Source organism: Ammospiza caudacuta, chromosome 24 (genome assembly GCF_027887145.1).
Source record: "Ammospiza caudacuta isolate bAmmCau1 chromosome 24, bAmmCau1.pri, whole genome shotgun sequence".
In the NCBI taxonomy this organism is placed as follows: Eukaryota; Metazoa; Chordata; class Aves; order Passeriformes; family Passerellidae; genus Ammospiza; species Ammospiza caudacuta.
The window spans coordinates 5,618,955-5,646,880 of record NC_080616.1 but is presented as its reverse complement, the minus strand read 5'-3'; the positions used below and the strand labels follow the sequence as shown (position 1 = coordinate 5,646,880).

At 48.7% G+C, this 27,926-nt stretch overlaps 1 protein-coding gene across 3 annotated transcripts; it reads right to left on the bottom strand.

Moving 5' to 3' along the window:
• Positions 1-565: 565 nt before the first annotated feature.
• RBBP5 (RB binding protein 5, histone lysine methyltransferase complex subunit) lies at positions 566-26,466 on the bottom strand. Of its 3 annotated transcripts, none has more exons than XM_058819370.1 (14): positions 26,419-26,466; positions 25,865-25,890; positions 24,813-24,985; positions 22,625-22,765; positions 19,450-19,612; positions 18,160-18,269; positions 17,904-18,023; positions 14,507-14,660; positions 14,325-14,396; positions 12,415-12,532; positions 11,682-11,751; positions 9,410-9,639; positions 7,210-7,404; positions 566-2,664 (listed from the first exon to the last, which is right to left on the bottom strand). In XM_058819370.1, the coding sequence occupies exons 1-14, from the start codon at positions 26,435-26,437 to the stop codon at positions 2,636-2,638; spliced, it is 1,620 nt and encodes a 539-aa protein (XP_058675353.1). In that variant the 5' UTR covers positions 26,438-26,466; the 3' UTR covers positions 566-2,635. The 3 variants fall into 3 exon arrangements, with proteins under 3 accessions (XP_058675353.1, XP_058675354.1, XP_058675352.1); XM_058819371.1 differs by having other exon boundaries at positions 7,327-7,404; XM_058819369.1 differs by lacking the exons at positions 22,625-22,765; positions 24,813-24,985; positions 25,865-25,890; positions 26,419-26,466 and having other exon boundaries at positions 566-2,661; positions 19,450-19,606.
• Between the last annotated feature and the right edge of the window lie 1,460 nt (positions 26,467-27,926).

Sequence of the window (27,926 nt, the reverse complement as noted above, 5' to 3'; positions counted from 1 at the left end):
TTGGATGGAGGAACTCCCCCCAGTTCTATGGAATCATGTTCTCCATAGCTTCTGACCACAGTTTTATGGAAAAGGCATCCCATAATCAGAGTGTCCTGATGGGCATCCCTGGATTCCCACAGGGATTTGGGTTTGCTGAGTTCCTCTGCTTGTGATGAACATCTGGATCTATTTCCTTTCCTCACACTCCTCAAACTGAACTGAGGAATTCCCAAAGCTCCAGGAGGATTTTCCACCCCCAATCCCCCCTGGAGCTGCCCTCCCCTCCCCTCTGTACTCAGGGATCTGGGAATTCCAGACTGCTTTGGGTGGGAAGGGACCTCAAACCCCACCCATTCCACCATCCCAGGATGCTCCAAACCTCGTCCAACCTGGCCTGGGACATTCCCTGGTCAGGAATTCCATTCCCTGAGCACTCAGGGTTTGGTTTTACTCCTCTCCCTTCACTAAAACCAACAAAAAATACCCTAAAACCCCCAAACACAGCGTGTTTGAAAGATTCCCAAATTCCAGCATGACAGGAACCCCCAACTATTCCATGGAAAAGCCAAGATTTACCCGTGGATTTTAGGAAATGGAAGGTACCTCTTTATTTACAAACACAGAACCACCACCGCTGTAGGAGCTGCTCCAATATTGTACAAAACCAGGGAATAAAATAAGGGTGGGAATAAATCAGGAAATAAAATAAAATAAAATAAAATAAGGATGGGAATAACCAGGAAATAAAACAAGGATGGGAAAAAAAGCAGGAAATACAATAAAATAAGGATGGGAACAAAGCAGGAAATAAAATAAGGGTGGGAATAAACCAGGAAAGAAGATAAGGATGGGAATACAGCAGGAAATAAAATAAGGATGGGAATAAAGCAGGAAATAAAATAAAGATGGGAACAAAGTGAGAAATAAAACAGAGATGGGAATAAGGCAGGAAATAAAATAAAATAAGGATGGGAATAACCAGGGAAAAAAATGAGAACAAACAGGAAATAAAATAAAGACGGGAAATAATCAGGACAGAAAATAAGGATGGAAACAAACTGGGAAATAAAATAAGGATAGGAATAAACCAGGAAATAAAAGAAGGATGGAAATAAAATAAAGATGGGAATAAAGCAGGAAATAAAAGAAGGGTGGGAATAAACAAAGGCATTTACACTGTACAGAGGGGAAGCTGAGTTTGGGGGCATTCAATGCTTTAACCCAACCTGCAGAACCTTGGCCTGGGCTTTTTTAATTTGGGGGTCAGGCCAAGCAGCCAGGGTGGGTTTGGCACAGCAGAGTCACCCCACAAGCAAAAAGAACAAAAAAAAAAAAAAAAAAAAAAAGGAATTTTACACTCGTGGTCATAAATTTCCCCAAATGTCTCCCAAAGGTGGGAATGAAAACATCAAGTTTTGAAAAATTTCAAAGCCTCTGATTTCCAAATGTTTTCTTTCTCCTCATTTTTACACCTGCACAGTTCTGGCTGCAAATCTGTCATTTTCCAGCTCCCTTCCTGCTTTTCATGTCTGCAGGAAATTTAAATAGCTCCTGATAATCCCAATAATTCCACCTGGGGGAACACTGAGAGCAATGAAACTCCAAAGTCTGGAGGGAAAAAAAGGTATTTAGGAATGAAATTTCCTTTGATCAGGATGTTGCTGTGGGATAAGAGCCAGGCTGTGAGTGCTGGACAGGGAAATGCCATTCCCATTCCTACAGGAATTCCTGAAGGAATAAAAGTTGGGAATGATCTCCCAGATTCTGTTTTAACCCAGAAATGGGAAAACAGAAACCCTTTGGAAAAGTTCTTCTTCAGTTCTGACAAAAAAAATAGTTTTTTGTTTATCAAGGAGGAGCCTGGATATTCCTGGAGGAGAAATTCCCAGGGAAGAGAAAGAACAAAACCATTGGAAAGGACAGGAAGAAACTCCAGCAGAGCTTTGGGAATCACAGGCTGGGAAAAAAAAAAAACACATTGGAAAATGACTTTTTTTATCTAAAGCTGCTCCTTCTGCCACTGGCAGAATGGGAAAAACAAACACAAAACCAAGGCAGATTCCAGAGGGGCCTCAGGAATTGCAAATTCCTGAAAATCTGGGCTGGGATCAGCAGCTGTGCCCTGGGAAAAGCCAGGCTCAGAGAGTTGGGAATTCCCAGCTGGAAAAGGAGGCAGGAGACAGTCAGGAATCCAAACTCACACTCTGGGCCTCAGGAATTGCAAATTCCTGAAAATCTGGGCTGGGATCAGCAGCTGTGCCCTGGGAAAAGCCAGGCTCAGAGAGTTGGGAATTCCCAGCTGGAAAAGGAGGCAGGAGACAGTCAGGAATCCAAACTCACACTCTGGGCTGTTCTTCCGTCCAGGAATGCTGAGAGATTTTGGGAGATAAAAGGTGGAGAGGCTCTGGAGTGGCAGGGAAGGGGCTCAGGTCACTTTGGGACAGGGATTTGTCCCCAAAAATCCCAGGCTGGAGCTCGGTCCCAGCCTGATCCATGGATGGAGCTGCTCCCTCTTGCAGAGTCATTCCTGCCCCAAATCACTCCCTGAAATCCTTGGAATTCAGTCTGTGCCAGTCCTGCCTGGGAATTCCAGCACTTTCCACCACTGGGGAGCCAAGGGAGGAAAAGGAGACAGGGAGGGAGGGGAGAGTCTTCATAGCAACTCTGAGATTGCACCACCTGCTGAAGAGAGCAGAGATGGAGACGTGAGCGTGCAGCGCCACGGAGAGGCCCCCAGGAACACAGAGAGCCCCAGGAGGAGCAGGGAAAAATGGGAAATGCAGGGGGAAATGGAGGGGAAAAAATGGGAAATGGAGGGGGAAATGAGAAAGGTATAAAAAAATGGGAAATGTATTAAAAAAAATGGGAAATGCAGGGGGAAACGGAGGGAAAAAAATGGGAAACGGAGGGGGAAATGGGAAATGTATAAAAAAATGGGAAATGTATAAAAAATGGGAAATGCAGGGGGAAACGGAGGGAAAAAATGGGAAATGGAGGGGAAAATGGAGGGAAAAAATGGGAAATGTATAAAAAATGAGAAAGGTATAAAAAAATGGGAAATGTATTAAAAAAAATGGGAAATGCAGGGGGAAACGGAGGGAAAAAAATGGGAAACGGAGGGGGAAATGGGAAATGCATAAAAAAATGGGAAATGTATAAAAAATGGGAAATGCAGGGGGAAACGGAGGGAAAAAAATGGGAAACGGAGGGGGAAATGGGAAATGTATAAAAAAATGGGAAATGTATAAAAAATGGGAAATGCAGGGGGAAACGGAGGGAAAAAATGGGAAATGGAGGGGAAAATGGAGGGAAAAAATGGGAAATGTATAAAAAATGAGAAAGGTATAAAAAAATGGGAAATGTATTAAAAAAATGGGAAATGCAGGGGGAAACGGAGGGAAAAAAATGGGAAATGGAGGGGGAAATGGAGAGAAAAAAAGGGAAATGGAGGGGAAAATAGGAAATGTATAAAAAAATGGGAAATGCAAGGGGAAAATGGGAAATGTATTAAAAAATGGGAAATGTATAAAAAATGGGAAATGCAAGGGGAAATGGAGGGAAAAAATGGGAAATGTATAAAAAATGAGAAAGGTATAAAAAAATGGGAAATGTATTAAAAAAAATGGGAAATGCAGGGGGAAACGGAGGGGAAAATGGAGGGGAAAATGGAGGGGAAAAGAAGGGAAATGGAGGGGAAAATGGAGAGAAAAAATGGGAAATGGAGGGGAAAATAGGAAATGTATAAAAAAATGGGAAATGCAAGGGGAAAATGGGAAATGTATAAAAAAATGGGAAATGTATAAAAAATGGGAAATGCAAGGGGAAATGGAGGGAAAAAATGGGAAATGTATAAAAAATGGGAAATGCAGGGGGGAATGGGAAATGTGGAAAAAATTATGGGGAATGCAGTGGAAAATGGGAAATGCAGGGAAGAAATGGGAAATGCAGGGGAAATGGAGGGAAAAAAATGGGGAACGGAGGGGGAAATGGGAAATGTATAAAAAAATGGGAAATGCAGGGGGAAACGGAGGGAAAAAATGGGAAATGTATAAAAAATGAGAAAGGTATAAAAAAATGGGAAATGTATTAAAAAATGGGAAATGCAGGGGGAAATGGAGGGAAAAAATGGGAAATGTATAAAAAATGAGAAATGCAGGGGGAAACGGAGGGAAAAAATGGGAAATGTATAAAAAATGGGAAATGTATTAAAAAATGGGAAATGTATTAAAAAAATGGGAAATGCAGGGGGAAATGGAGGGAAAAAAATGGGAAATGTATAAAAAATGAGAAAGGTATAAAAAATGGGAAATGTATAAAAAATGGGAAATGTATTAAAAAATGGGAAATGCAGGGGGAAACGGAGGGAAAAAATGGGAAATGTATAAAAAAAGGGAAATGTATAAAAAAAAGGGAAATGTATAAAAAAAATGGGAAATGTATAAAAAAAATGGGAAATGCAAGGGGAAATGGAGGGAAAAAAAATGGGAAATGGAGGGGAAAATGAGAAAGGTATAAAAAAAATGGGAAATGTATTAAAAAATGGGAAATGCAGGGGAAATGGAGGGAAAAAATGGGAAATGTATAAAAAATGGGAAATGTATAAAAAATGGGAAATGCAGGGGGAAACGGAGGGAAAAAAAATGGGAAATGGAGGGGAAAATGAGAAAGGTATAAAAAATGGGAAATGTATTAAAAAATGGGAAATGCAGGGGAAATGGAGGGAAATGTAGAAAAAAAATGGGAAATGTAGGGGAAAAAATGGGAAAAGCAGGGGGAAATGGGAAATGTGGAAAAAATTATGGGAAATGGAGGGGAAAAATGGGAAATGTAGGAAATAAATGGGAAATGTAGAGGAAAATGGGAAATACAGGGAAAAAAAGGGAAATGCAGGGGGAAAATGGGAAATGTAGATAAAAAATGGGAAATGTAGAAAAAAGGGAAATGCAGGGAAAAGAATGGGAAATTAAGGGAAAATGGGAAATGTAGGGGAAAATAGGAAATGTAGAAGAGAAATGGGAAATGCAGGGGGAAAATGGGAAATGTAGGGAAAAATGGGAAATGTAGAAAAAAAAGGGAAATGTACGGAAAAAATGGGGAATGTATTAAAAAAAAAAGAAAATGTAGGGAAAAGAATGGGAAATGAAGGGAAAATGGGAAATGCAGGGAAAAATGGGAAATGTAGGAAAAAATGGGAAATGTAGGGGGAAATGGGAAATGCAGGGGGAAATGGGAAATGCTAATGTTAATTAAAAATTAAAGCTGTTTTTTTGTGAGCAGCCCCTCCAAGATGGAAAATCCAAGGATCCTGCACTGTTTGAAAGCCAAGGATTGGAATTCTCCTTGGAAATCCCAATTTTCACCTCCCAGGCCATGATCCCTTCTCATTTCTGTTGTTAATGATATTAATTAACAGTGATAACTAATGAAAGCAATAATTAACATGAAATTAATCATCTCCAAGCCAGCCCTGTGAGGATCCAGGTGCCATCCTTGAAAACCCCCAAAAATCTTGGAAAATCCCCCAAAATTTCCCCCCAAAAAGAGACAAATCCCACCCAAACCCAACCCCAGGATGCTCCAATCCTGGATTTTTCCAGGTGGAAACATTCCCAGAGAACATTCCCAAGGTTTTCCCACCCAAAATTCCCATTCCTGGAAATAACAAAAATCAGGACAAGCAACACCAAAGAGCTGAGCAGGAAGGGGAGGGAAAAAAGGGAAAAATCACTCCTGGAAATTAAAGGAATTAAAATAATTCCTGAATTCCTAAAATCCATGGCAGCAGCTGCTGGAATCAAGGAAATGCAGAATTTTGATCCATCAAATCCATTTTTGAAGCTGGGTTGTGTCCCAAGGTTGAGTTCTGGATTAAAATATTTTTTAAAAAATCATCATTGCAGCCAAAATTGTGTTCTCTGTGCTGGGCCTGGAGGAGCTTTTTCCCCCCCAAAAAAGGAGGAAATTTCCCCCAAAAAAGGGAGGAAATTTCAAAAAAAAAGAAGGAAATTGGAGAATGGGAAATGTTTGAGACTCAGGGTCTCAACAGAGGTGTCCTGCTCTGGAAGCAGCAAAATATTGCAGAAAAAAAAAGGAGAAAATCTGAATTTTTGCCTATTTGCAGCAATTGTGAAGGAGGAAAATCCCAAATTTCTCCTGCAAAAATCCCAAATTTCTCCCTCTGTACAGCCACTGGAGTTTAAACTGGAATTAAAGTGGAATTCAAGGGCTGCAGCACAGCTGGGAATAGGAAATGCAGCTCCTGGATTTTACCCCACGGGTTTTTTTCAGTAAATTATTTTTGATGCTCCTTTTTCTCCCAAAAATCAACTAAAATCCAGGTATTTTATAATTTCTACAGGAGCTGAGGGAAGGAATTGAAGGGATTAAAATAATTTTAATTTAGGAACATCTCAGCACCAAAACACTGTGGAATCCTTCATTTTCCCCCCGAAATATTTTGTGATTTCTGCAGGAGCTGAGGGAAGGAATTGAAATAATTACACCAATTAAAATAATTTGAATTTAGGAACAGTTCAACACCACAAAACTGTGGAATCCTTCATTTTTGCCCCAAAATATTTCCTGATTTCTGCAGAAGCAGAGGGAAGGAATTAAACCAATTAAAATAATTTGAATTTAGGACCACCACAAAACTGTGGAATCCTTCATTTTCCCCTCAAAGTATTTCCTGATTTCTGCAGGAGCTGAGGGAAGGAATTAAACCAATGAAAAAAAATTTAATTTAGGAACAGCTCAACACCACAAAACTGCAGAATCCTTTGTTTTTTTCCCCAAAATATTTTGTGATTTCTGCAGGAGCTGAGGGAAAGAATTAAACCAATTAAAATAATTTCAATTTAGGACCACCTCAACACCACAAAACTGCTGAATCCTTCATTTTCCTGAAGGATTTACTAATATCAACTAAAATATTTCCTGACTTCTGCAGGATCTGAGGGGAAAAATTAAAGCAATTAAACCAATCAAAATAATTTGAATTCAGGGCCACCTCAACACCACAAACGTCCAGCACACAGAAATCACCTCCCCCACCATTTTCCCACGCGCAGAACTCGATTTTATTCCAATTTCTAATCCAAAACCCCCCCAAAAAACCCAATTTTGCCTCTCCTTGCCAGCAGCTGAGCAGGGAGGGAGGAATTTGGGGAGCTCTAAGGATGAGGGGTGACAAAGCAAAGCCACCAGGGAGGTGACACTTGTCCTTACCTGTCAGGGGCTGGCCCAGCTCCGCCTGCACTTTACCCTTGGCTGCTCCTTCCAGAGGTAAAGCACCTCTGTCCCCTTTGTAGAGTTTCGGTTTAAATGGAGAATCTTTGTCTTTACCTTTTGATCCTTTGGGCCTGCCCGCCTGCTTCTTCTTGGATTTACCGTCGCCCTTCACGCCCAGCAGCGGGTGCACCTCTGGGAGGGGAAATTGGGGGGAAATTGGGGGTTTGGGGTGAGTTGAAACCCTGAAATGTTGGGATCAGATCTCTCCCAAAACCCCAAATGCCTGAAATCCTGATCAGATCCTCCCAATGGCCAAAATTCTTGGGATTGGAACCCTCCCAACACCCCATAAGGCTCAGGATCTGATCCCACCAAATGCTCCAAAACCCTTGGGATTGGATCCCTACCAATACCCTAAAACCCTAAAATCCTCATCAGATCCCTCCTAATGCCCCAAAACTGTGAAATCCTAGATCAGATGCCTCCCAATAGCCTAAAAACCTTGGGATCCGATCCCTCCCAACACCCCAAAACCCTTGGGACTGGATCCCTACCAATACCCTAAAACCCTGAAATCCTGATCAGATCTCTCTAAATGCCCTTGAGATCAGATCCTTCCCAACACCCCAAAAGGCTCAGGATCAGATCCCTCCTAACACCCCAAAACCCCTGGGACTGGATCCCTACCAATACCCTAAAACCCTGAAATCCTCACCAGATCTCTCCAAATGCCCCAAACCCCTCAGGATCAGATCCCTCCTAACACCCCAAAACTGTGAAATCCTAGATCAGATGCCTCCCAATAACCTAAAAACCTTGGGATCCGATCCCTCCCAACACCCCAAACCCTTGGGATCAGTTCCCTCCAAATGCCCTAAAACCCTGAAATCCTGGGTCAGATCATTCCCAACACCCCAAAACCCTTGGGATTGGATCCCTACCAATACCCTAAAGCCCTGAAATCCTGACCAGATCTCTCCCAACACCCCAAAACCATTGGGATCAGATCCTGCCAAATGCTCCAAACCCCTTGGGATCAGATCTCTCCCAACAACCCAAACCCCTCGGGATCAGTTCCCTCCAAATGCCCTAAGACCCTGAAATCCTTGATCAGATCCTTCCCAACACCCCAAAACCACTGGGATTGGATCCCTATCAATGCCCTAAAACCCTGAAATCCTGGATCAGATCCCTCCCAATGCCCTAAAACACTGAAACCCTTGGCATCAAATCCCTCCCAAACTCCTCAGGATCAGATCCCTCTCAACAACCCAAGCCCCTTGGGATCAGTTCCTTCCCAACACCCCAAAAGGCTCAGGATCAGATCCCACCAAATGCCCCAAAACCCTTGGGATCTGTTACTTCCCAACACCCCCAAACTCTTGGAATCAGTTTCCTCCTAATGCCCTAAAATCCTGGATCAGATCCCTCCCAAAATCCTTGGAATCTTGGAGTCGGATCCCTTCCAACACCCCAAAACCCTTGGGACTGGATCCCTCTCAATGCCATAAAACCACTGGGATCAGATCCCTCCAAAACCCCAAACCCCTCGGGATCAGACCTCTCCCAACACCCCAAACCCCTCAGGATCAGATCCCAATCACCCCAAACCCCTCAGGATCAGATCTCAATCACCCCAAACCCCTCAGGATCAACCCCCCAACACCCCAAACCCCTCAGGATCAGATCCCAATCACCCCAAACCCCTCGAGATCAGATCCCAATCACCCCAAACCCCTCAGGGTCAGATCCCAACACCCCAAACCCCTCAGGATCAGATCCCTCCCAACACCCCTTGGTATCAGACCCCTCCCAAAACCCCTCGAGATCAGATCCCAATCACCCCAAACCCCCCAGGATCAACCCCCCAACACCCCAAACCCCCCAGGATCAACCCCCCAACACCCCAAACCCCTCAGGATCAGACCCCTCCCAACACCCCTTGGTATCAGACCCCTCCCAAAACCCCAAACCCCTCGGGATCAGATCCCAATCACCCCAAACCCCTCAGGATCAGACCCCTCCCAACACCCCAAACCCCTCAGGATCAACCCCCCAACCCCCCAGGATCAACCCCCCAACACCCCAAACCCCTCAGGATCAACCCCCCAACCCCCCAGGATCAACCCCCCAACACCCCAAACCCCTCAGGATCAACCCCCCAACACCCCAAACCCCCCTCCGCCCTCCCACCCACCGTCATTGGGGACTCCCTGCAGCTCGATGTTGGTGGTTTTGGGTTTTTTCTTGGGGTTCTGGGGCCCGTCTGAGGAGCCGGGCCGCTTCTTGTCGGGGCCCAGGGCGTCGTCGGGCAGCGCCCCGGGCACGGCCTCGGGCGGGGGCCCGTACGGGTTCTCCTCGGGGTCCTCCACCTCGGGGGCGATGGGCAGGTACAGCAGCGCCCGCGCGTCCTCCAGCTCCTCGTCGCTGCGGGACACACGGACAGTGGGGCTGGGGTGGGAGTTTTGGGGTTTGGGGTGGGAGTTTTGGGGTTTGTAAGGGTGTTTTGGAATGGGGAAGGTGGGGTTTGGAATGGGAGTTTTGGGTTTGGGATGGCAATTTTGGGGTTTGGGATGGCAATTTTGGGGTTTGGGGTGGGGGTTTGGGATGGGAATTTTGGGTTTGGGATGGCAATTTTGGGGTTTGGGATGGCCATTTTGGGGTTTGGGGTTTGGAATGGGAATTTTGGGGTTTGGGGTGGGAGTTTTGGGGTTTGTAAGGGTGTTTTGGAATGGGGAAGGTGGGGTTTGGGGTGGGGGTTTGGAATGGGAGTTTTGGGTTTGGGATGGCAATTTTGGGGTTTGGAATGGGAATTTTGGGTTTGGGATGGGAGTTTTGGGGTTTGGGATGGCAATTTTGGGGTTTGGGGTTTGGAATGGGAATTTTGGGGTTTGGGATGGGGCTTGTAATGGTGTTTGGGACGGGGATTTTGGGGTTTGGAACAGGAATTTTGAGACAGTTTGGGGTGAGGATGGTGGGGTTTGAGATGGGAATTTTGGGGTTTGGGATGGGAGTTTTGGGGTTTGTAAGGGTGTTTTGGAATGGGGAAGGTGGGGTTTGGAATGGGAATTTTGGGTTTGGGATGGCAATTTTGGGGTTTGGGATGGGAATTTCGGGGTTTGGGATGGGGCTTGTAACGGCATTTGGGATGGGAATTTTGGGGTTTTGGGTGGGAATTTTGGGATTTGGAACAGGAGTTTTGGGGTTTTGAGATGGAGATTGGGATGAGGTTTGCAGTTTGGAATGGGAATTTTGGGGTTTGGAATAGGAATTTTGGGGTTTGGGGTGGGAATTTTGGGGATTGGGATGGGGCTTGTAATGGCATTTGGGATGGGAATTTTGGGGTTTCGGGTGGGAATTTTGGGATTTGGAACAGGGGTTTTGGGGTTTTGAGATGGAGATTGGGATGAGGTTTGCAGTTTGGAATGGGAATTTTGGGGTTTGGAATAGGATTTTGGGGTTTGGCATGGGAATTTTGGGGTTTGGGGTGGGAATTTCGGGGTTTGGGATGGGGCTTGTAACGGCATTTGGGATGGGAATTTTGGGGTTTTGGGTGGGAATTTTGGGATTTGGAACAGGAGTTTTGGGGTTTTGAGATGGAGATTGGGATGAGGTTTGCAGTTTGGAATGGGAATTTTGGGGTTTGGAATAGGAATTTTGGGGTTTGGGGTGGGAATTTTGGGGATTGGGATGGGGCTTGTAATGGCATTTGGGATGGGAATTTTGGGGTTTCGGGTGGGAATTTTGGGATTTGGAACAGGGGTTTTGGGGTTTTGAGATGGAGATTGGGATGAGGTTTGCAGTTTGGAATGGGAATTTTGGGGTTTGGAATAGGAATTTTGGGGTTTGGCATGGGAATTTTGGGGTTTGGGGTGGGAATTTTGGGGATTGGGATGGGGCTTGTAATGGCATTTGGGATGGGAATTTTGGGGTTTCGGGTGGGAATTTTGGGATTTGGGACAGGAGTTTTGGGGTTTTGAGATGGAGATTGGGATGAGGTTTGCAGTTTGGAATGGGAATTTTGGGGTTTGGAATGGGGCTTGTATTGGGTGTTTGGGACGGGAATTTTGGGGTTTGGAATGGAGTTTGGAATGCGGGTGGGAGGGTTTGGAACAGGAATTTTGAGGTTTGGGATGGGGTTTGGGGTGGTTTGGGACAGGAATTTTGGGGTTTGGAATGGGAATGTTGGGGTTTGGAATGCGGTTTGGAATGGGGTGTGGGATGGGAATTTGGCGTTTGGGAATGGGAATTTTGGGGTTTGGAGCAGGAATTTTGGGGTTTGGGATGGGGTTTGGGATGGGAATCGTGAGGTTTAGGATGAGAATTTTGGGGTTTGGAATGGGAATTTTGGGTTTGCAGCAGGAATGTTTAAAGGGAACGTTGTGGTGTATAAAGGGAACATTCTGTGGAGGTTAATTAGGGCCCATTAACGAGTTTCAGGGTCAGGGTGTTTCTCCAGGGCCTGGCACCTGCTGCAGAAGGCGGCGATGGGATCCACGCTGGTCACATCCACCTCCTCATCCTCTGCAGCATCTGCACCTGGGACCAGGGAAAATGGGAATTAAAGACAGGAAAAACACCTGGGACAGCAGAAAATAACCTGGAGAATTTCCTGTCACAGCAGAAAAAAAACCTAAAAAAACCCCACTGAAATATTTCTTACTATGGCACAAAACAAGCCTAAAATAATTCACATTAAAGCACAAAACAAACTTAAATATTTCCTATTAAAGCAAAAAACAAATCTAAGATATTTCCTATTATAATAAAAAACAAGCTTAAAATTATTCATATTAAAGCAGAAAACAAACTTAAATATTTCCTATTAAAGCAAAAAACAAATCTAAAATATTTCCTTTCGTAGCAGAAAAAACCCTAAAATAATTAATATTAAAATATTGTAAAAATCCAATTAATTATATTATGGAAAGTGCTTTTATAGGAAGCATTAATGAGGAATAATTCTCATTCCAATTATTTTTCATATTCCAGGATTTTAATTTTTTTTTCTCCTGGATTTTGAGCACCACCATGTGGCCAGGGAGGTTGGGAATTCCCTGGGAATTTTTGGGAATTTTTTGAGAACTTTTAGGGGAATTTGTTGGGAATTTTTTGAGGAATTTTGGGGGAAATTTTTGGGAATTTTTGAGAATTTTTTGTGGAATTTTTTGAGAACTTTTAGGGGAATTTTTGGGGCAGCACCTGTCTGCTCTGGCTCGCTCTTATCCTCGTCCTCAATATCAAATTCTGATTCCCTCTCCTCATATTCCACATTTTCATCCAGCTCCTTGAAATCAGGGGCAAAAGCACTCCAGTTTTCCTGAAAAAATAATAAAAAAAGCAGTTTTAATATAAACAAACAGCATTGGATTCCTGGAATTTTGAGGAATTAAATCCCGGAGGGGTTTAAAATATAGATGGGTGAAGGAGAAAGTTGGGAATGGCTGGAATTGGGGATCTGGGAGCGTTTTTCCAGCTTGAATTATTTTTTGGATCTGCAATCTTGTTGAAATACAATAAAAGCATTAAAAATTGAGGAAAATTCCATAAAAGCATTAAAAAAATCAAGGAAAATCCCATAAAAGCATTAAAAAATAAAGGAATCAACATTCACCTGGATCACTCCTGGAATTAAAGGAGGGAACAATTCCACAGGAAATGTCCCTGGGATGGAGTTTAAGGATGAACCCAAAGCTAAGATGGAGTTTTGAGCTTGAAATCCCAAATTAAAATGAAGGAGAGCCCAAAAAATGTGATGGAATAGGAATTTTTCAAGGATTTCAACAGAGAAAAAACTGAGTCCAGGGAGGATTATGGAATTATAGAATTCCAGGTGGGTTTGGGTGGGAAGGGAGCTTAAATCCCATCCCATCCCTTGGGCAGGGAAACTTCCCACTATCCCAGGGTGCCTTTTTATCCATTTTTTCCATTTTATCCATTGTCCAACCTGGCCTGGGACACTCCCAGGGATGGAGCAGCCACAGACCCTCTGGGAATTCCATCCCAGCCCCTCCCAGGGAAGGATTTATTCCCAAAATCCCACCCAAACCAACAGAGAATCCTGGACTGGTTTGGATTGGAAGCTTCACATTTCTCCCTATTCCAGGTTGCTCCAACCTGGCCTGGGACACTTTCAGGGATGGAACAGCCAAAATTTCCCTGGAAAAACCCCTTCCAGACCCTATTCCCAAACCCTGACTCACCACTTGGTTCTGAACCATTAAATCCTGGACTGGTTTGGGTTGGAAGGGATCACCAGCTCCACACTTCCCCCTATCCCAGGTTGCTCCAACCTGGCCTAGGACACTTCCAAGGATGGAAGAGCCAAAATTTCCCTATTCCAGACCCTATTCCCAAGGGAACGACCCCAAACCCTGATTCATTACTTGGTTCTGAGCCCATGAAATCCTGGACTGGTTTGGGTTGGAATCTCCACACTTCCCCCTATCCCAGGTGGCTCCAAATTTCCTGGGACACTTCCAAGGATGGAAGAGCCAAGATTTCCCTATTCCAGACCCTATTCCCAAGGGAACGACCCCAAACCCTGATTCATTACTTGGTTCTGAGCCCATGAAATCCTGGAATGATTTGGCTTGGAAGGGATCACCAGCTCCACACTTCTCCCTATTCCAGGTTGCTCCAATCTGGCCTGGGACACTTTCAGGGATGGAAGAGCCAAAATTTCCCTGGACAAGCCCCTTCCAGACCCTATTCCCAAGGGAATGACCCCAAACCCTGACTCACCACTTGGTTCTGAACCATTAAATCCTGGAATGCTTTGGCTTGGAAGGGATCACCAGCTCCACACTTCTCCCTATCCCAGATTGCTAAAAATTGTCTGGGACACTTCCAAGGATGGAACAGCCAAAATTTCCCTGGACAAGGCCCTTCCAGACCCTGTGCCCAAGGGATGACCCCAAACCCTCACTCAGCACTTGGTTCTGAGCCCATGAAATCCTGGACTGGTTTGGGTTGGAAGGGATCATCAGCTCCACACTTTTCCCTATTCCAGGTTGCTCTTATCTGGCCTGGGACACTCCCAGGGATGGAACAGCCAAAATTTCACATTCCAGACCCTATTCCCAAGGGAACGAGCCCAAAGCCTCACTCACCACTTGGTTCTGAGCCCAGATGGAAACCACCCCGCTGGAGATGGAGGCGATGATCGGCCGCACCGGGTGCCACTGCAATCAACGAGGAGACCAAAAAAAACCCCTGAATTAGCAAACACGAGGGACTGTGCCAGCTGCATTCCCACACCCCAGGGACCTCCAGGGGCTGGGGGGGCGCTCACTGCCACGTCCAGGAGCAGCTCTCCGCGGGTCCCATGCAGGATCTTCACCAGGTTGCCGATGCTCTTCTCCCAGATGTAGAGCGCGTGCTGCCGCGCCGAGCCCGCCACGATGTACTCACCGTCCCCCGAGAAGCAGCACTTCTTCCAGGGGGTCCTGCAGCCAGGAAACAGGGTGGGATGGGTCAGGTTTTAGCTTTTATATTTTTCAGATTTTGTATTTAAGCGTGGTTTTATTATTATTATTATTATTATTATTTATATTTTTATATCCGTCCCCCGAGAAGCAGCACTTCTTCCAGGGGGTCCTGCAGCCAGGAAACAGGGTGCCATGGCTCAGGTTTTAGCTTTTATATTTTTCAGATTTTGTATTTAAGCGTGGTTTTATTATTATTATTATTATTATTATTATTATTATTATTATTATTATTATTATTATTATTATTATTTATATTTTTATATCCGTCCCCTGAGAAGCAGCACTTCTTCCAGGGGGTCCTGCAGCCAGGAAACAGGGTGGGATGGGTCAGGTTTTAGCTTTTATATTTTTCAGATTTTGTATTTAAGCGTGGTTTTATTATTATTATTATTATTATTATTATTATTATTATTATTATTATTATTATTATTATTATTATTATTTATATTTTTATATCCGTCCCCCGAGAAGCAGCACTTCTTCCAGGGGGTCCTGCAGCCAGGAAACAGGGTGCCATGGCTCAGGTTTTAGCTTTTATATTTTTCAGATTTTGTATTTAAGCGTGGTTTTATTATTATTATTATTATTATTATTATTATTATTATTTATATTTTTATATCCGTCCCCTGAGAAGCAGCACTTCTTCCAGGGGGTCCTGCAGCCAGGAAACAGGGTGGGATGGGTCAGGTTTTAGATTTTATATTTTTCATATTCTGGGCTGCTTTTGTATTTAAAGGTGTTTTATTATTATTATTATTATTATTATTATTATTATTATTATTATTATTATTATTATTATTATTATTATTATTTATGTTTTTGTATCCGTCCCCCGAGAAGCAGCACTTCTTCCAGGGGGTCCTGCAGCCAGGAAAACAGGGTGCCATGGCTCAGGTTTTAGTTTTTATATTTTTCAGATTCTGGGCTGCTTTTATATTTACGGGTGGTTTTTTTATTATTATTATTATTAATATTATTATTTATGTTTTTGTATCTGTCCCCTGAAGAAGCAGCACTTCTTCCAGGGGGTCCTGCAGCCAGGAAAACAGGGTGGGATGGGTCAGGTTTTAGCTTTTCTATTTTTCAGATTCTGGGCTGCTTTTATATTTAATTTTCTATTTTTTTTTTTTTTTTGTTATTTATATTTAAGCTTTATGTTTTAGGTTCTATCTTTTATGTTTTTCAGATGCCGTGCTTCTTTCATATTTAAGTGTATATATTTTTTTAAATTATTATTTATATTTAAGCTTTATATTTTAAGTTTTAGCTTTTTTATTTTTCAGATTCTTCCCCAAACCCCTCCCCCATGCCCCTCACCTGTCCCCAGCCCTGTCCTGTCCCCACCTGTCCCCAGCTGTCCCCACCTGTTGACCAGGTCCTGCAGTTTCTGCATGGGCTCGGGCTCACTGTCCCCATATCCCTGCCCTGTCCCCAGCTGTCCCCATGCCCTGCCCTGTCCCCATGCCCTGTCCTGTCCCCAGGCTGTTACCAGGCCCTGCCCTGTCCCCAGGCTGTCCCCATGCCCCAGCCCTGTCCCCATGCCCTGCCCTGTCACCATGCTGTTCCCATGCCCTGTCCTCTCCCCAGGCTGTCACCATGCTGTCCCCATGCCCTGCCCTGTCCCCAGCTGTCCCCAGCTGTCCCCACCTGTTGACCAGGTCCTGCAGTTTCTGCATGGGCTCAGGCTTGCCGTCCCCATGCTGTCCCCATGCCCTGCCCTGTCCCCATGCCCCAGCCCTGTCCCCAGGCTGTCACCAGGCTGTCCCCATGCCCTGTCCTGTCCCCAGGTGTCCCCAGGCTGTCCCCATGCCCTGTCCTGTCCCCATGCTGTCCCCATGCCCTGCCCTGTCCCCAGGCTGTCACCAGGCTGTCCCCATGCTCTGTCCTGTCCCCAGGCTGTCCCCATGCCCTGCCCTGTCACCATGCCCTGCCCTGTCACCATGCTGTCCCCATGCCCTGTCCTCTCCCCAGGCTGTCACCATGCTGTCCCCATGCCCCAGCCCTGTCCCCATGCCCTGCCCTGTCACCATGCTGTCCCCATGCCCTGTCCTCTCCCCAGGCTGTCACCATGCTGTCCCCATGCCCTGCCCTGTCCCCAGCTGTCCCCAGCTGTCCCCACCTGTTGACCAGGTCCTGCAGTTTCTGCATGGGCTCAGGCTTGCCGTCCCCATGCTGTCCCCATGCCCTGCCCTGTCCCCATGCCCCAGCCCTGTCCCCAGGCTGTCACCAGGCTGTCCCCATGCCCTGTCCTGTCCCCAGGTGTCCCCAGGCTGTCCCCATGCCCTGTCCTGTCCCCATGCTGTCCCCATGCCCTGCCCTGTCCCCAGGCTGTCACCAGGCTGTCCCCATGCTCTGTCCTGTCCCCAGGCTGTCCCCATGCCCTGCCCTGTCACCATGCCCTGCCCTGTCACCATGCTGTCCCCATGCCCTGTCCTCTCCCCAGGCTGTCACCATGCTGTCCCCATGCCCTGCCCTGTCCCCAGCTGTCCCCAGCTGTCCCCACCTGTTGACCAGGTCCTGCAGTTTCTGCATGGGCTCGGGCTCGCCATGTCCATGCCCCAGCTCTGTCCCCATGCCCTGTCCTGTCCCCAGGCAGTCCCCATGCCCTGCCCTGTCCCCAGGCTGTCACCAGGCTGTCTCCATGCCCTGTCCTGTCCCCAGGCTGTCCCCATGCTGTCCCCATCCCCTGCCCTGTCCCCATGCCCTGCCCTGTCCCCAGGCAGTCCCCAGGCCCTGCCCTGTCCCCAGGCTGTCCCCATGCTCTGTCCTGTCCCCAGGCTGTCCCCATGCCCTGTCCTGTCCCCAGCTGTCCCCACCTGTTGACCAGGTCCTGCAGTTTCTGCATGGGCTCAGGCTTGCCGTCCCCATGCTGTCCCCGTGCCCTGCCCTGTCCCCATGCCCCTGTCCTGTCCCCATGCTGTCCCCATGCCCTGCCCTGTCACCAGGCTGTCCCCATGCTCTGTCCTGTCCCCAGCTGTCCCCATGCCCTGCCCTGTCCCCAGCTGTCCCCAGCTGTTGACCAGGTCCTGCAGTTTCTGCATGGGCTCAGGCTCGCCATGTCCATGCCCCAGCTCTGTCCCCATGCCCTGCCCTGTCCCCAGCTGTCCCCATGCCCTGCCCTGTCCCCAGGCTGTCACCAGGCTGTCTCCATGCCCTGCCCTGCCCCCAGGCTGTCCCCAGCTGTCCCCAGGCTGTCCCCACCTGTTGACCAGGTCCTGCAGTTTCTGCATGGGCTCGGGTTCCCCGTCGCGGCCGCAGGTCAGGATCTCCCGCCCGTCGTACACGCGGATGATGCGGTCGGCCGTGTTGATCAGGAAACAGCTGCACCAAAACAGGGACAAATCAATGAAGAACCAATCAATCATCAATCAATCAATCAATCAAATCCCATCATGTGGGAGAGCTGCGGGGGTTTGAGGAGCTCTCTGCAGTTTTGGGATCCCCCCAGGGCGCTCACCTCCCTTTGCGGGCGAACTCGATGGATTTAATGGCCGTGGTGTTGCTGGTCCCTGTGGTCACTCTGAAGGAAGCAACAAGATCCTGAGTGTCTGTTTTTAAGACCAAGATCTGAAGATTGAGCAGACAGAGAACAATCAGTGGCTTCACCTGCAACAGAACCCTGGGAGCCCACCCGGGGACGCTGCAGGAGCTGCTGAGACAGAAACGCCAGGGAAACATCCCAAAAATGTGTCAGAACCAAAGTCAGACAAAGATCCCAGAATGCCTGAGGTTGGAAAACTCCTCAAGCAATCCCTCACCTGTTCCCCAAACCCTGCAGCCATCTCTGCACCCGTTCCTGTTCCTCAAACCCATCCCTGTGTCTGTCCCTACTCCCCAAACCCATCCCTGTGGCCTCACCTGTTCCCCAAATCTATTCCTGCTCCTCAAACTCATCCCTGTGCCCCAAATCCATTCCTGCTCCCCAAATCTCTCCCTGTGCTCCTCACTGCTCCCCAAATCCATCCCTGTACCCCTCACCTTTCCTCAAATCTATTCCTGTTCTCCAAATCCATTCCTGTGCCCCTCACCTGTTCTCCAAATCCATTCTGGCTCCCCAACCCAAACCTGTGACTGTCTCTGCTCCCCAACCCAAACCTGTGGTCCTCACTGTTCCCCAAACCCACTCCTGCTCCCCAAACTCATCCCTGTGCCCCAAATCTCTCCCCGTGCCCCTCACCTGCTCCTCAAACCCATCCCTGTGCCCCTCACCAGTTCTCCAAATCCATCTCTGTTCCCAAACCTAAACCTGTGACTGTCTCTGCTCCCCAAACCCCTCCCTGTGCCCCTGACTGCTCCCCAAACCCATTCCTGCTCCCCAAACCCCTCTCCATGCCCCTCACTGCTCCCCAAACCCATTCCTGTGCCCCAAATCCCTCCCTGTGCCCCTCAATGCTCCCCAAATCCCTCCCTGTGCCCCGCACTGCTCCCCAAACCCATTCCTGTGCCCCAAATCCCTCCCTGTGCCCCTCACTGCTCCCCAAACCCCTCTCCATGCCCCTCAATGCTCCCCAAACCCCTCCCTGTGCCCCTCAATGCTCCCCAAACCCCTCCCTGTCCCCCTCACCCCTCAAGATGCCCAATCCCCACCCTGGGCACTCAGCGCCACCCCCAGAGACGCGCACCCCGAACCCCCCTGGGCCCCCCAAACCCTGACCCCCCCCATTCCCAGGGGGAATTCCCGCTGCTGCCCAGCCTGGCCCTGCCCTGGGGGCAGCCAGGGGTGCCCAGGGGCCGGGCAGGGGCTGACCTTGCCCTTGGCATTGCCAGTGTAGATGTACTCCCCGCGGCGGTCGAACGAGGCCACCACGTTGAGGTCGGAGTCGTCGTCCACGGGCAGCACCACGTGCTTGGAGTCAGACAGGGTGAGCATCACCGGGGCCGACTTCATGGGGCACACCAGCACCCTGTTCCTGAAAGAGCAGCACAAGGTGGGAATTCCTGCCTCCTCTGGGAGGGGCTGCCATGGTTAGAGACAAAAAACATCCAGCTGGATCGAGGAGTTCAGGAGATGTTGGGAAGGGTTGCCATGGCTAGAGCTAAAAAGCATTGAGTTGGATTGAGAATTTCAGATCTTGGGAAGGTATTCCATGGTTAGAGCTAAAAACCATTGAGTTAGATTGAGGAATTCAGATCTTGGGAAGGTATTCCATGGCTAGAGCTAAAACCATTTAGTTAGATTGAGGAATTCAGATCTTGGGAAGGTATTCCATGGCTAGAACTAAAAAGCATTGATCTGGATCAAGGAATTCAAATCTTGGGAAGGGTTTCCATGGCTAGAGCTAAAAAGCATTGAGCTGGATCAAGGAATTCAAATCTTGGGAAGGGTTTCCACGGTTACAGCAAAAAAACATCAAGCTGGACTGAGGAATTCAGATCTTGGGAAGGGTTTCCACGGTTAAAGCAAAAAAACATCCAGTTGGATCAAGGAATTCAGATCTTGGGAAGGGTTTCCATGGTTAAAGCAAAAAAACATCAAGCTGGATCAAGGAATTCAGATCTTGGGAAGGGTTTCCATGGTTAGAGCTAAAAAGCATTGAATTGGATCAAGGAATTCTGGAGATTTTGGGTAGGGTTTCCATGGTCAGAGCAAAAAAACATCGAGCTGGATCGAGGAATACAGGAGGTCTTGGGAAGGTTAGAGCTAAAAAACATTGAGTTGGATCGAGGAATACAGGAGGTCTTGGGAAGGGTTTCTATGGTTAGAGCTAAAAAACATCGAGATGGATCGAGGAATATTTTGGAAAAGGATTTCCAGCAAAACAAGCATCGCGATGGATTGAGAAATTCAGGAGATCTTGGGAAGAGTTTCCATGGCTAGAGCTAACAACAATTGAGCTGGATTGAGGAATTTGAGAGATCTTGGGAAGGGTTTCCCAAGGATGCCCGTGTTTAGAACAAAAAAACTATTGAGTTGGATCAAGGAATTCAGGAGATCTTGGGAAGGGTTTCCATGGTTAGAGCAAAAAAAGAATGGAGGTGGATCAAGTAATATCTTGGAAAAGGATTCCCAGCAAAAATACCACCGAGATGGATGGAGGAATTCAGATCTCGGGAAGGGATTCCATGGGTAGAGCTAAAAAGCATCAAGCTGGATCAAGGAATATCTTGGAATTTGGGAGATGTCAGAAAAGGGTTTTCATGTTTAGAGCAAAAAGAGCATCGAGCTTGATCAAGGAATTCAGGATATCATGGAGAAGGATTTCCAGCAAAAAAAGCACTGAGCTGGATGAAGGAATTGAGGGGATCTTGGGAAGGGTTTCCATGTTTAAAGCAAAAAAACATTGAGCTGGATCAAGGAATTCAGGTCCTGGGTAGGGTTTCCATGGTTAGAGCTAAAAAACATTGAGCTAGATCAAGGAATATTTTGGGAAGGGATTTCCAGCAAAAAAAGCATAGTAAAGCACAGTAAAGCATTGAGAAATTCAGATTATCTTGGGAAGGGTTTCCATGTTTAGAGCAAAAAAACATCAAGCTGGATCGAGGAATTCAGATTTTGGGAAGGGTTTCCGTGGCTAAAGCTAAAAAACATTGAGCTTAAAAACATTGAGTTGGATCAAGGAATTCAGGAGATCTTGGGAAGGGTTTCCATGGTTAGAGCTAAAAAGGCATGGAGGTGGATTGAGGAATATCTTGTAAAATTAAGGATTTCCAGTTAAAAAAGCATTGAGTTGGATTGCGAAATTCAGGAGATCTTGGAAAAGGATTTCCAGCAAAAAAAGTATTGAGCTGGATCAAGGAACTCAGGATATTCCTACTTTTGCTGTCTTATCTTTAGCACTTAGACAGCAAAATGATGTGAAGTTCAGCTCTACTTTAATTTCTTCTCCATCTCTGAGTTTGTGCAGGAATATTAAACCCAAGGACACATTCCCAAGAGCTCCCTCCCATCCCAACCCTCCCAAAAACCCAACCCCAACACAACCTCCCAGACCCAACAATGCCACTTGGAAATCACAAGAAAACCCCAAAATCAGCAGTTCCACCCCACTGGGAGCATCCCAGTCCCTCCCCAGGGCACTTACTGGTCCCGGGGGTGGTACTGGACCTTGAGTCCAGTACCAGACCATCAATTCCACTTGGAAACCACAAGAAAATCTCAAAATCAGCACCTCCACCCCACTGGGAGCACCCCAGTCCCCTGCCAGGGTACTTACTGGTCCCAGACCAACAATTCCACTTGGAAACCACAAGGAAACCCCAAAATCAGTGGTTCCACCCCACTGGGAGCACCCCAGTCCCCTGCCAGGGTATTTACTGGTCCTAGACCAACAATTCCACTTGGAAACCACAAGGAAACCCCAAAATCAGCACCTCCACCCCACTGGGAGCACCCCAGTCCCTCCCCAGGGCACTTACTGATCCCAGAGGTGGTATTGGACCTTGAGTCCAGTACCAGACCATCAATTCCACTTGGAAACCACAAGAAAACCCCAAAATCAGTGGTTCCACCCCACTGGGAGCACCCCAGTCCCCTGCCAGGGTATTTACTGGTCCCAGACCAACAATTCCACTTGGAAACCACAAGGAAACCCCAAAATCAGCATCTCCACCCCACTGAGAGCATCCCAGTCCCCTGCCAGGGTATTTACTGGTCCCAGACCAACAATTCCACTTGGAAACCACAAGGAAACCCCAAAATCAGTGGTTCTACCCCACTGGGAGCACCCCAGTCCCTCCCCAGGGCACTTACTGATCCCAGAGGTGGTATTGGACCTTGAGTCCAGTACCAGACCATCAATTCCACTTGGAAACCACAAGAAAACCCCAAAATCAGTGGTTCCACCCCACTGGGAGCACCCCAGTCCCCTGCCAGGGTATTTACTGGTCCTAGACCAACAATTCCACTTGGAAACCACAAGGAAACCCCAAAATCAGTGGTTCCACCCCACTGGGAGCATCCCAGTCCCTCCCAGGGCACTTACTGGTCCCGGGGGTGGTACTGGACCTTGAGGATGGGCGAGGGGAAGCGGAACCTCTGGTCGCAGTCCCCGGACAGCACGTCCCACTGCGACACGATGTTGTCGGTGGAGGCGCTGACCAGCTTGTGCCCATCGCGGCTCCAGCTGCAGAATGCACAGAAAATGTTATTCCTTGAAGGTTAGGGGGGAAAGGGGCTCAGGGAATGCACAGAAAGGTTATTCCTTAAAGGTTAGGAGGGAAAGGAGCTCAGGGAATGCACAGAAAGGTTATTCCTTAAAGGTGGGCAGGGGGAAAGGGGCTCAGGGAATGCACAGAAATGTTATTCCTTAAAGGTTAGGGGGTAAAGGGGCTCAGGGAATGCACAGAAATGTTATTTCTTAAAGGTTAGGGGGTAAAGGGGCTCAGGGAATGCACAGAAATGTTATTTCTTAAAGGGCAGGGGGGGATAAGGGCTCAGGGAATGCACAGAAATGTTATTCCTTAAAGGTGGGCAGGGGGAAAGGGGCTCAGGGAATGCACAGAAATGTTATTCCTTAAAGGTTAGGGGGTAAAGGGGCTCAGGGAATGAACAGAAATGTTATTCCTTGAAGGTTAGGGGGTAAAGGGGCTCAGGGAATGCACAGAAAGGTTATTCCTTGAAGGTTAGGGGGTAAAGGGGCTCAGGGAATGCACAGAAAGGTTATTCCTTAAAGGTTAGGGGGTAAAGGGGCTCAGGGAATGCACAGAAATGTTATTCCTTAAATGTTATGGGGTGAAAGGGGCTCAGGGAATTCCCAAAAATGTTATTCCTTAAAAGGGTCCAAATGCAGTCAGGAGGAACAGGAGCTCAGGGAATGCCCCAAAAAAGTTATTCCTTAAAGGTGAGGGGGAAAAGGAGCTCAGGGAATTCCCAATAAAGTTACTCCTTAAAGGGTAGGGGAGAAAGGAGCCCAGGGAATGCCCAACAGAGCTATTCTTTAAAGGGCAGGGGAGAAAAGGAGCCCAGGGAATTCCCATTAAAGCTGCTCTTTACAGGAATCAAACACAGCCAGGGGAAAAGGAGCTCAGGGAATTCCCAATAAAGTTATTCTTTAAAGGGGTCAAATGCAACCAGGAGAAAAAGGAGCTGTGGACTCCATGGGGATTCCAGGGCAATTCCATGGGGATTCCAGCAGATTCCTGCAGTTCCTGGGCTCTGCTCACCACAGGGAGCACACGGGGTGGATGTGCGATTGCTGGGATGTGCAACTGCTGGGATGTGGGTTTTTTGGGATTCTGTGATTTTTGGGATCCCCAGCTCACCAGAGGGAGCAGACAGGATGGATGTGGGATTGTTGAGATGTGGGTTTTTTGGGATTCTGTGATTTTTGGGATCCCAGGTCACCAGAGGGAGCACACGGGATGGATGTGGGTTTTTGGGGATGTGGGATAGCTGGGATGTGGGGTTTTGGGATTGTTGGGATTTTGGGATCCCAGCTCACCAGAGGGAACACACAGGTGGATGTGGGTTTTTAGGGATTTTTGGGATCCCAGCTCACCAGAGGGAGCACACAGGTGGATGTGGGATTGTTGGGATGTGGGATAGCTGGGATTTGGGGTTTTGGGATTGTTGGGATTTTGGGATCCCAGCTCACCAGAGGGAGCACACAGGGTGGATGTGGGTTTTTGGGGATGTGGGTTTTTGGGAATTTTTGGGATCCCAGCTCACCAGAGGGAGCAGACAGGGTGGATGTGGGTTTTTAGGAATTTCTGGGATCCCAGCTCACCAGAGGGAGCACACAGGGTGGATGTGGGTTTTTGGGGATGTGGGATTGTTGGGATTTTTGGGATCCCAGCTCACCAGAGGGAGCACACAGGGTGGATGTGGGATTGTTGGGATGTGGGGTTTTGGGATTGTTGGGATTTTGGGATCCCAGCTCACCAGAGGGAGCACATGGGATGGATGTGGGTTTTTAGGAATCTTTGGGATCCCAGCTCACCAGAGGGAGCACACAGGGTGGATGTGGGTTTTTGGGAATCTTTGGGATCCCAGCTCACCAGAGGAAGCACACAGGGTGGATGTGGGTTTTTAGGGGATTTTGGGATCCCAGCTCACCAGAGGGAGCAGACAGGGTGGATGTGGGTTTTTAGGAATCTTTGGGATCCCAGCTCACCAGAGGGAGCACACAGGGTGGATGTGGGTTTTTAGGGGATTTTGGGATCCCAGCTCACCAGAGGGAGCACACGGGGTGGATGTGGGCGCTGATGATCTTGGCGATGCCGCGCGTCAGGAAGTCCCAGATGACGATGCGCCCGTCGTTGCAGCCCACGGCCAGCAGCGTGCCCCAGCGGTTGAAGGTGCACGTCAGAGCCATGCTGATGCAGTCCAGGGTCCCGTCCGCCTCCTGGGGGACAGTGGGGACAGCGTGGGGACAGCGTGGGACAGTGCGGGGGACAGTGTGGGGACAGTGCAGGGACAGTGGGGAGACAGGGTGGGGACAGTGGAGACAGGGTGGGGACAGCGTGGGAGAATGTGGGACAGTGCGGGGGACAGCGTGTGGACAGCGGGGAACAGCGTGGGGACAGTGGAGACACGGTGGGGACAGTGTGGGGACAGTGCAGGGACAGTGGAGACAGGGTGGGGACAGCATGGGGACAGTGCAGGGACAGTGGAGACAGGGTGGGGACAGCGTGGGGACAGCACAGGCAGTGTGGGGAGAGCATGGGGGACAGGGTGGGGACAGTGCAGGCAGTGCGGGGACAGCACAGGGACATTGAGGGACAGTGTGGGGACAGCGTGAGACAGTGTGGGGACAGCGTTAGGACAGTGCCGGGACAGTGCGGTAACAGCGTGAGGACAGCACGGGACGGCGCAGAGGACAGTGTGGGAACAGGGTAAAGACAGCGCAGGGACAGCATGGGGACAGCACAGGCAGTGTGGGGACAGTGAGGGGACACCATGGGGACAGCGCCCAGCCAGGATCCCTCAGACACAGTGACATCCAGTGAGAGCCAGCCAGACAAGCTCAGACTCAGTGAGACCCGGTCTGTGTGAGCCAGACCCAGTCCAGCCCACTCAGGCCCTGCTGGAGCCGCTCAGACCTGGCCAGCAGCGATCAGACCCCCGGGCAGGGCTGGTCCAGCCCCGTCCGAGCCGCTCAGCCCCGCTCAGCCCCGCTCAGCCCCGCTCAGCCCCGCTCATTCTCAGCCAGCCCCGCTCAGCCCCGGCTCAGGCCGCCCCCACCGGAGGATGCCCGGGGGATGTTCGGGGGCAGCGCCGTTACCTCGGGGTAGTTCTGGCCGAAGGACTCTGCGGAGGAACGGGAAAGCGGCGGCTGAGCGAGAGGCGGCCCCGCCGAGCCTGCCCGGCTCCCCCGCCCCGCGCCGGTACCGGCACCGGCCACCCCCCATTCCCGCTGCCGCCGCTGCCGGCTCCAGCCCAGCCCCGCTCCCTCCTCATTCCCATTCCCAGCCGCGCCTCCTCCGCTCCCGTTCCCGTTCGCACCGGGCAGCTCCAGGTTCGTGGTGCCGCCGTCCCGCCCCCGCCGTTCCCCATTCCCTCTCCGCTGCCATTCCCGCCGCCTCCGGTCCCGCAGTGCCCGTTCTCGTTCCCCATTCCCACTCCCCAACCCGCTCCGGTTCCCATTCCCCCTCCCGTTCCCGCTCCCTCTCCCCATTCCTGTACCCGTTCCCATTCCCGTTCCCCCTCCCTCTCCGGCTCCCCGTTCCCATTCCCCCTCCCATTCCCGTTCCCGTCCCCACTCCCCGTTGCCCCTCCCGCTGCGGTTCCCGCTCCCCGCTCCCGTTCCCTCTCCCGTTCCCGTTCCGGTTCCCGCACCGAGCAGCTCCAGGTTCATCGCGCCGCCGCCGCCGCCGCCGCTCCCGCTCCCTCCGCTCCCGTCGCCGAAGGACCCCGCGGGGCCCTGCCCGCCGCCGCGCCCCGCCGTTCGCCTGACCAACCGCCGCTGCTTTCACCCGCTCCCGTCGCTGCTCCCGGCGCTTCCCGGGCCGGCTCCGCCCGCGCCTCCCGACGGGCTCGCGGAGCGGCGCTGCTCGCTCCCGGTGCGGCGGCGGCGCCAGGAATGGGCGGCGGCGATCAGGCAGCGCCGCGGGCAGCCCCGGCGCGGAAGGGGTCGGGTGGGCTCCGCGACCGCGCAGGAAGGTTCCGGGAAGGGGGAGCGGTAATAAAGTAGCACCAATAATTAAATTAATTAAAATAATTTTTATTCTAATAATTAACTGAAATACCAGGGGGAAGCTGGGCCCTTGCTGGTATTGCCTGGGTTTCTACTGGAAAGGACTGGCTGCTTTTGGAAAAAGGAAAGAAAAAATAAAATGAAAGGAAAGAAAAAATAAAATAAAATAGAATAAAAATAAAATAAAATAAATTTAAAAATAATAAAAATTATAAAATAAAATATAAAACATCGAATAATAAAAACATAAAACAAAATATTAAAAATAAAGAAAAATAAAGAAAATTAAAATAAAAACAAAATAAATAATATAAAAAAATAAAATAATATGAAATATTAAAACCAGAGAAAAGCAAAGTAAAAATTAAAAAAACAAAAAAAGTAAAAGAAATAAAATAAAATAAAATAAAATAAAATAAAATAAAATAAAATAAAATAAACCCTGACTTGAGGAATAAAAAGCTGTGGAATCTCCCAACACCAACTCCAGGCAGGCAGAAACAAAATTCCACCGGGAAATTCCCAAACCCCCAGCAGGGAATTGTGGGGGTGGAATCGCAGGCACAGAGCTCGGGCTTCATTGCTCCTCTGGCGCCATCCCGAGGCCATTCCCGCTTTTCCAGGGGTTTTTCCTCAGAGACATTCCCGCTTTTCCAGATGATTTCCCTAATGGCCATTCCCCAATTTCCAGAGCTTTTTTCCGAGGCCATTCCCACTTTTCCAGAGCTTTTCCCTAAGGCCATTCCCAGTTTCCGAGAGGTTTTCCCCTAAGGGTCATTCCCGTTTTTCCAGGGGATTTCCTCAGAGCCATTCCCACTTTTCCAGAGCTCTTCCCTGAGGGCCATTCCCACTTTTCCAAAGCTTTTTCCTGAGCTATTCACACTTTTCCAGGGGTTTTTCCTGAGGGTCCAAGGAATTTCCAAATTTCCCGAATTTCCGGAGCTTTTCCCTGAGGGCCATTCCCGTTTTCCCAGAGGTTTTCCTGAGGCCATTCCCAATTTTCCAGAGGATCTACACAAATCCGCTCTGGAATGGCAGAGCAAGAAGTGGATCCATAAAAATCCCACTCTGGAATGGCAGGAGAGGTTAAATCCATTTAAAAAAACGCCTCTGGAATTCAAATACAGAGCCTGGATCTACACAAATCCAC

Coding starts and splice junctions, on each gene's coding strand:
- RBBP5 (XM_058819370.1), bottom strand. Junction 24,986..25,864: donor TCGGCCAGAACTACCCCGAG/GTAACGGCGCTG, acceptor ACTGTCCCCCAG/GAGGCGGACGGGACCCTGGA. Junction 14,661..17,903: donor CTGCAGGACCTGGTCAACAG/GTGGGGACAGCC, acceptor TCCTGGCTGCAG/GACCCCCTGGAAGAAGTGCT.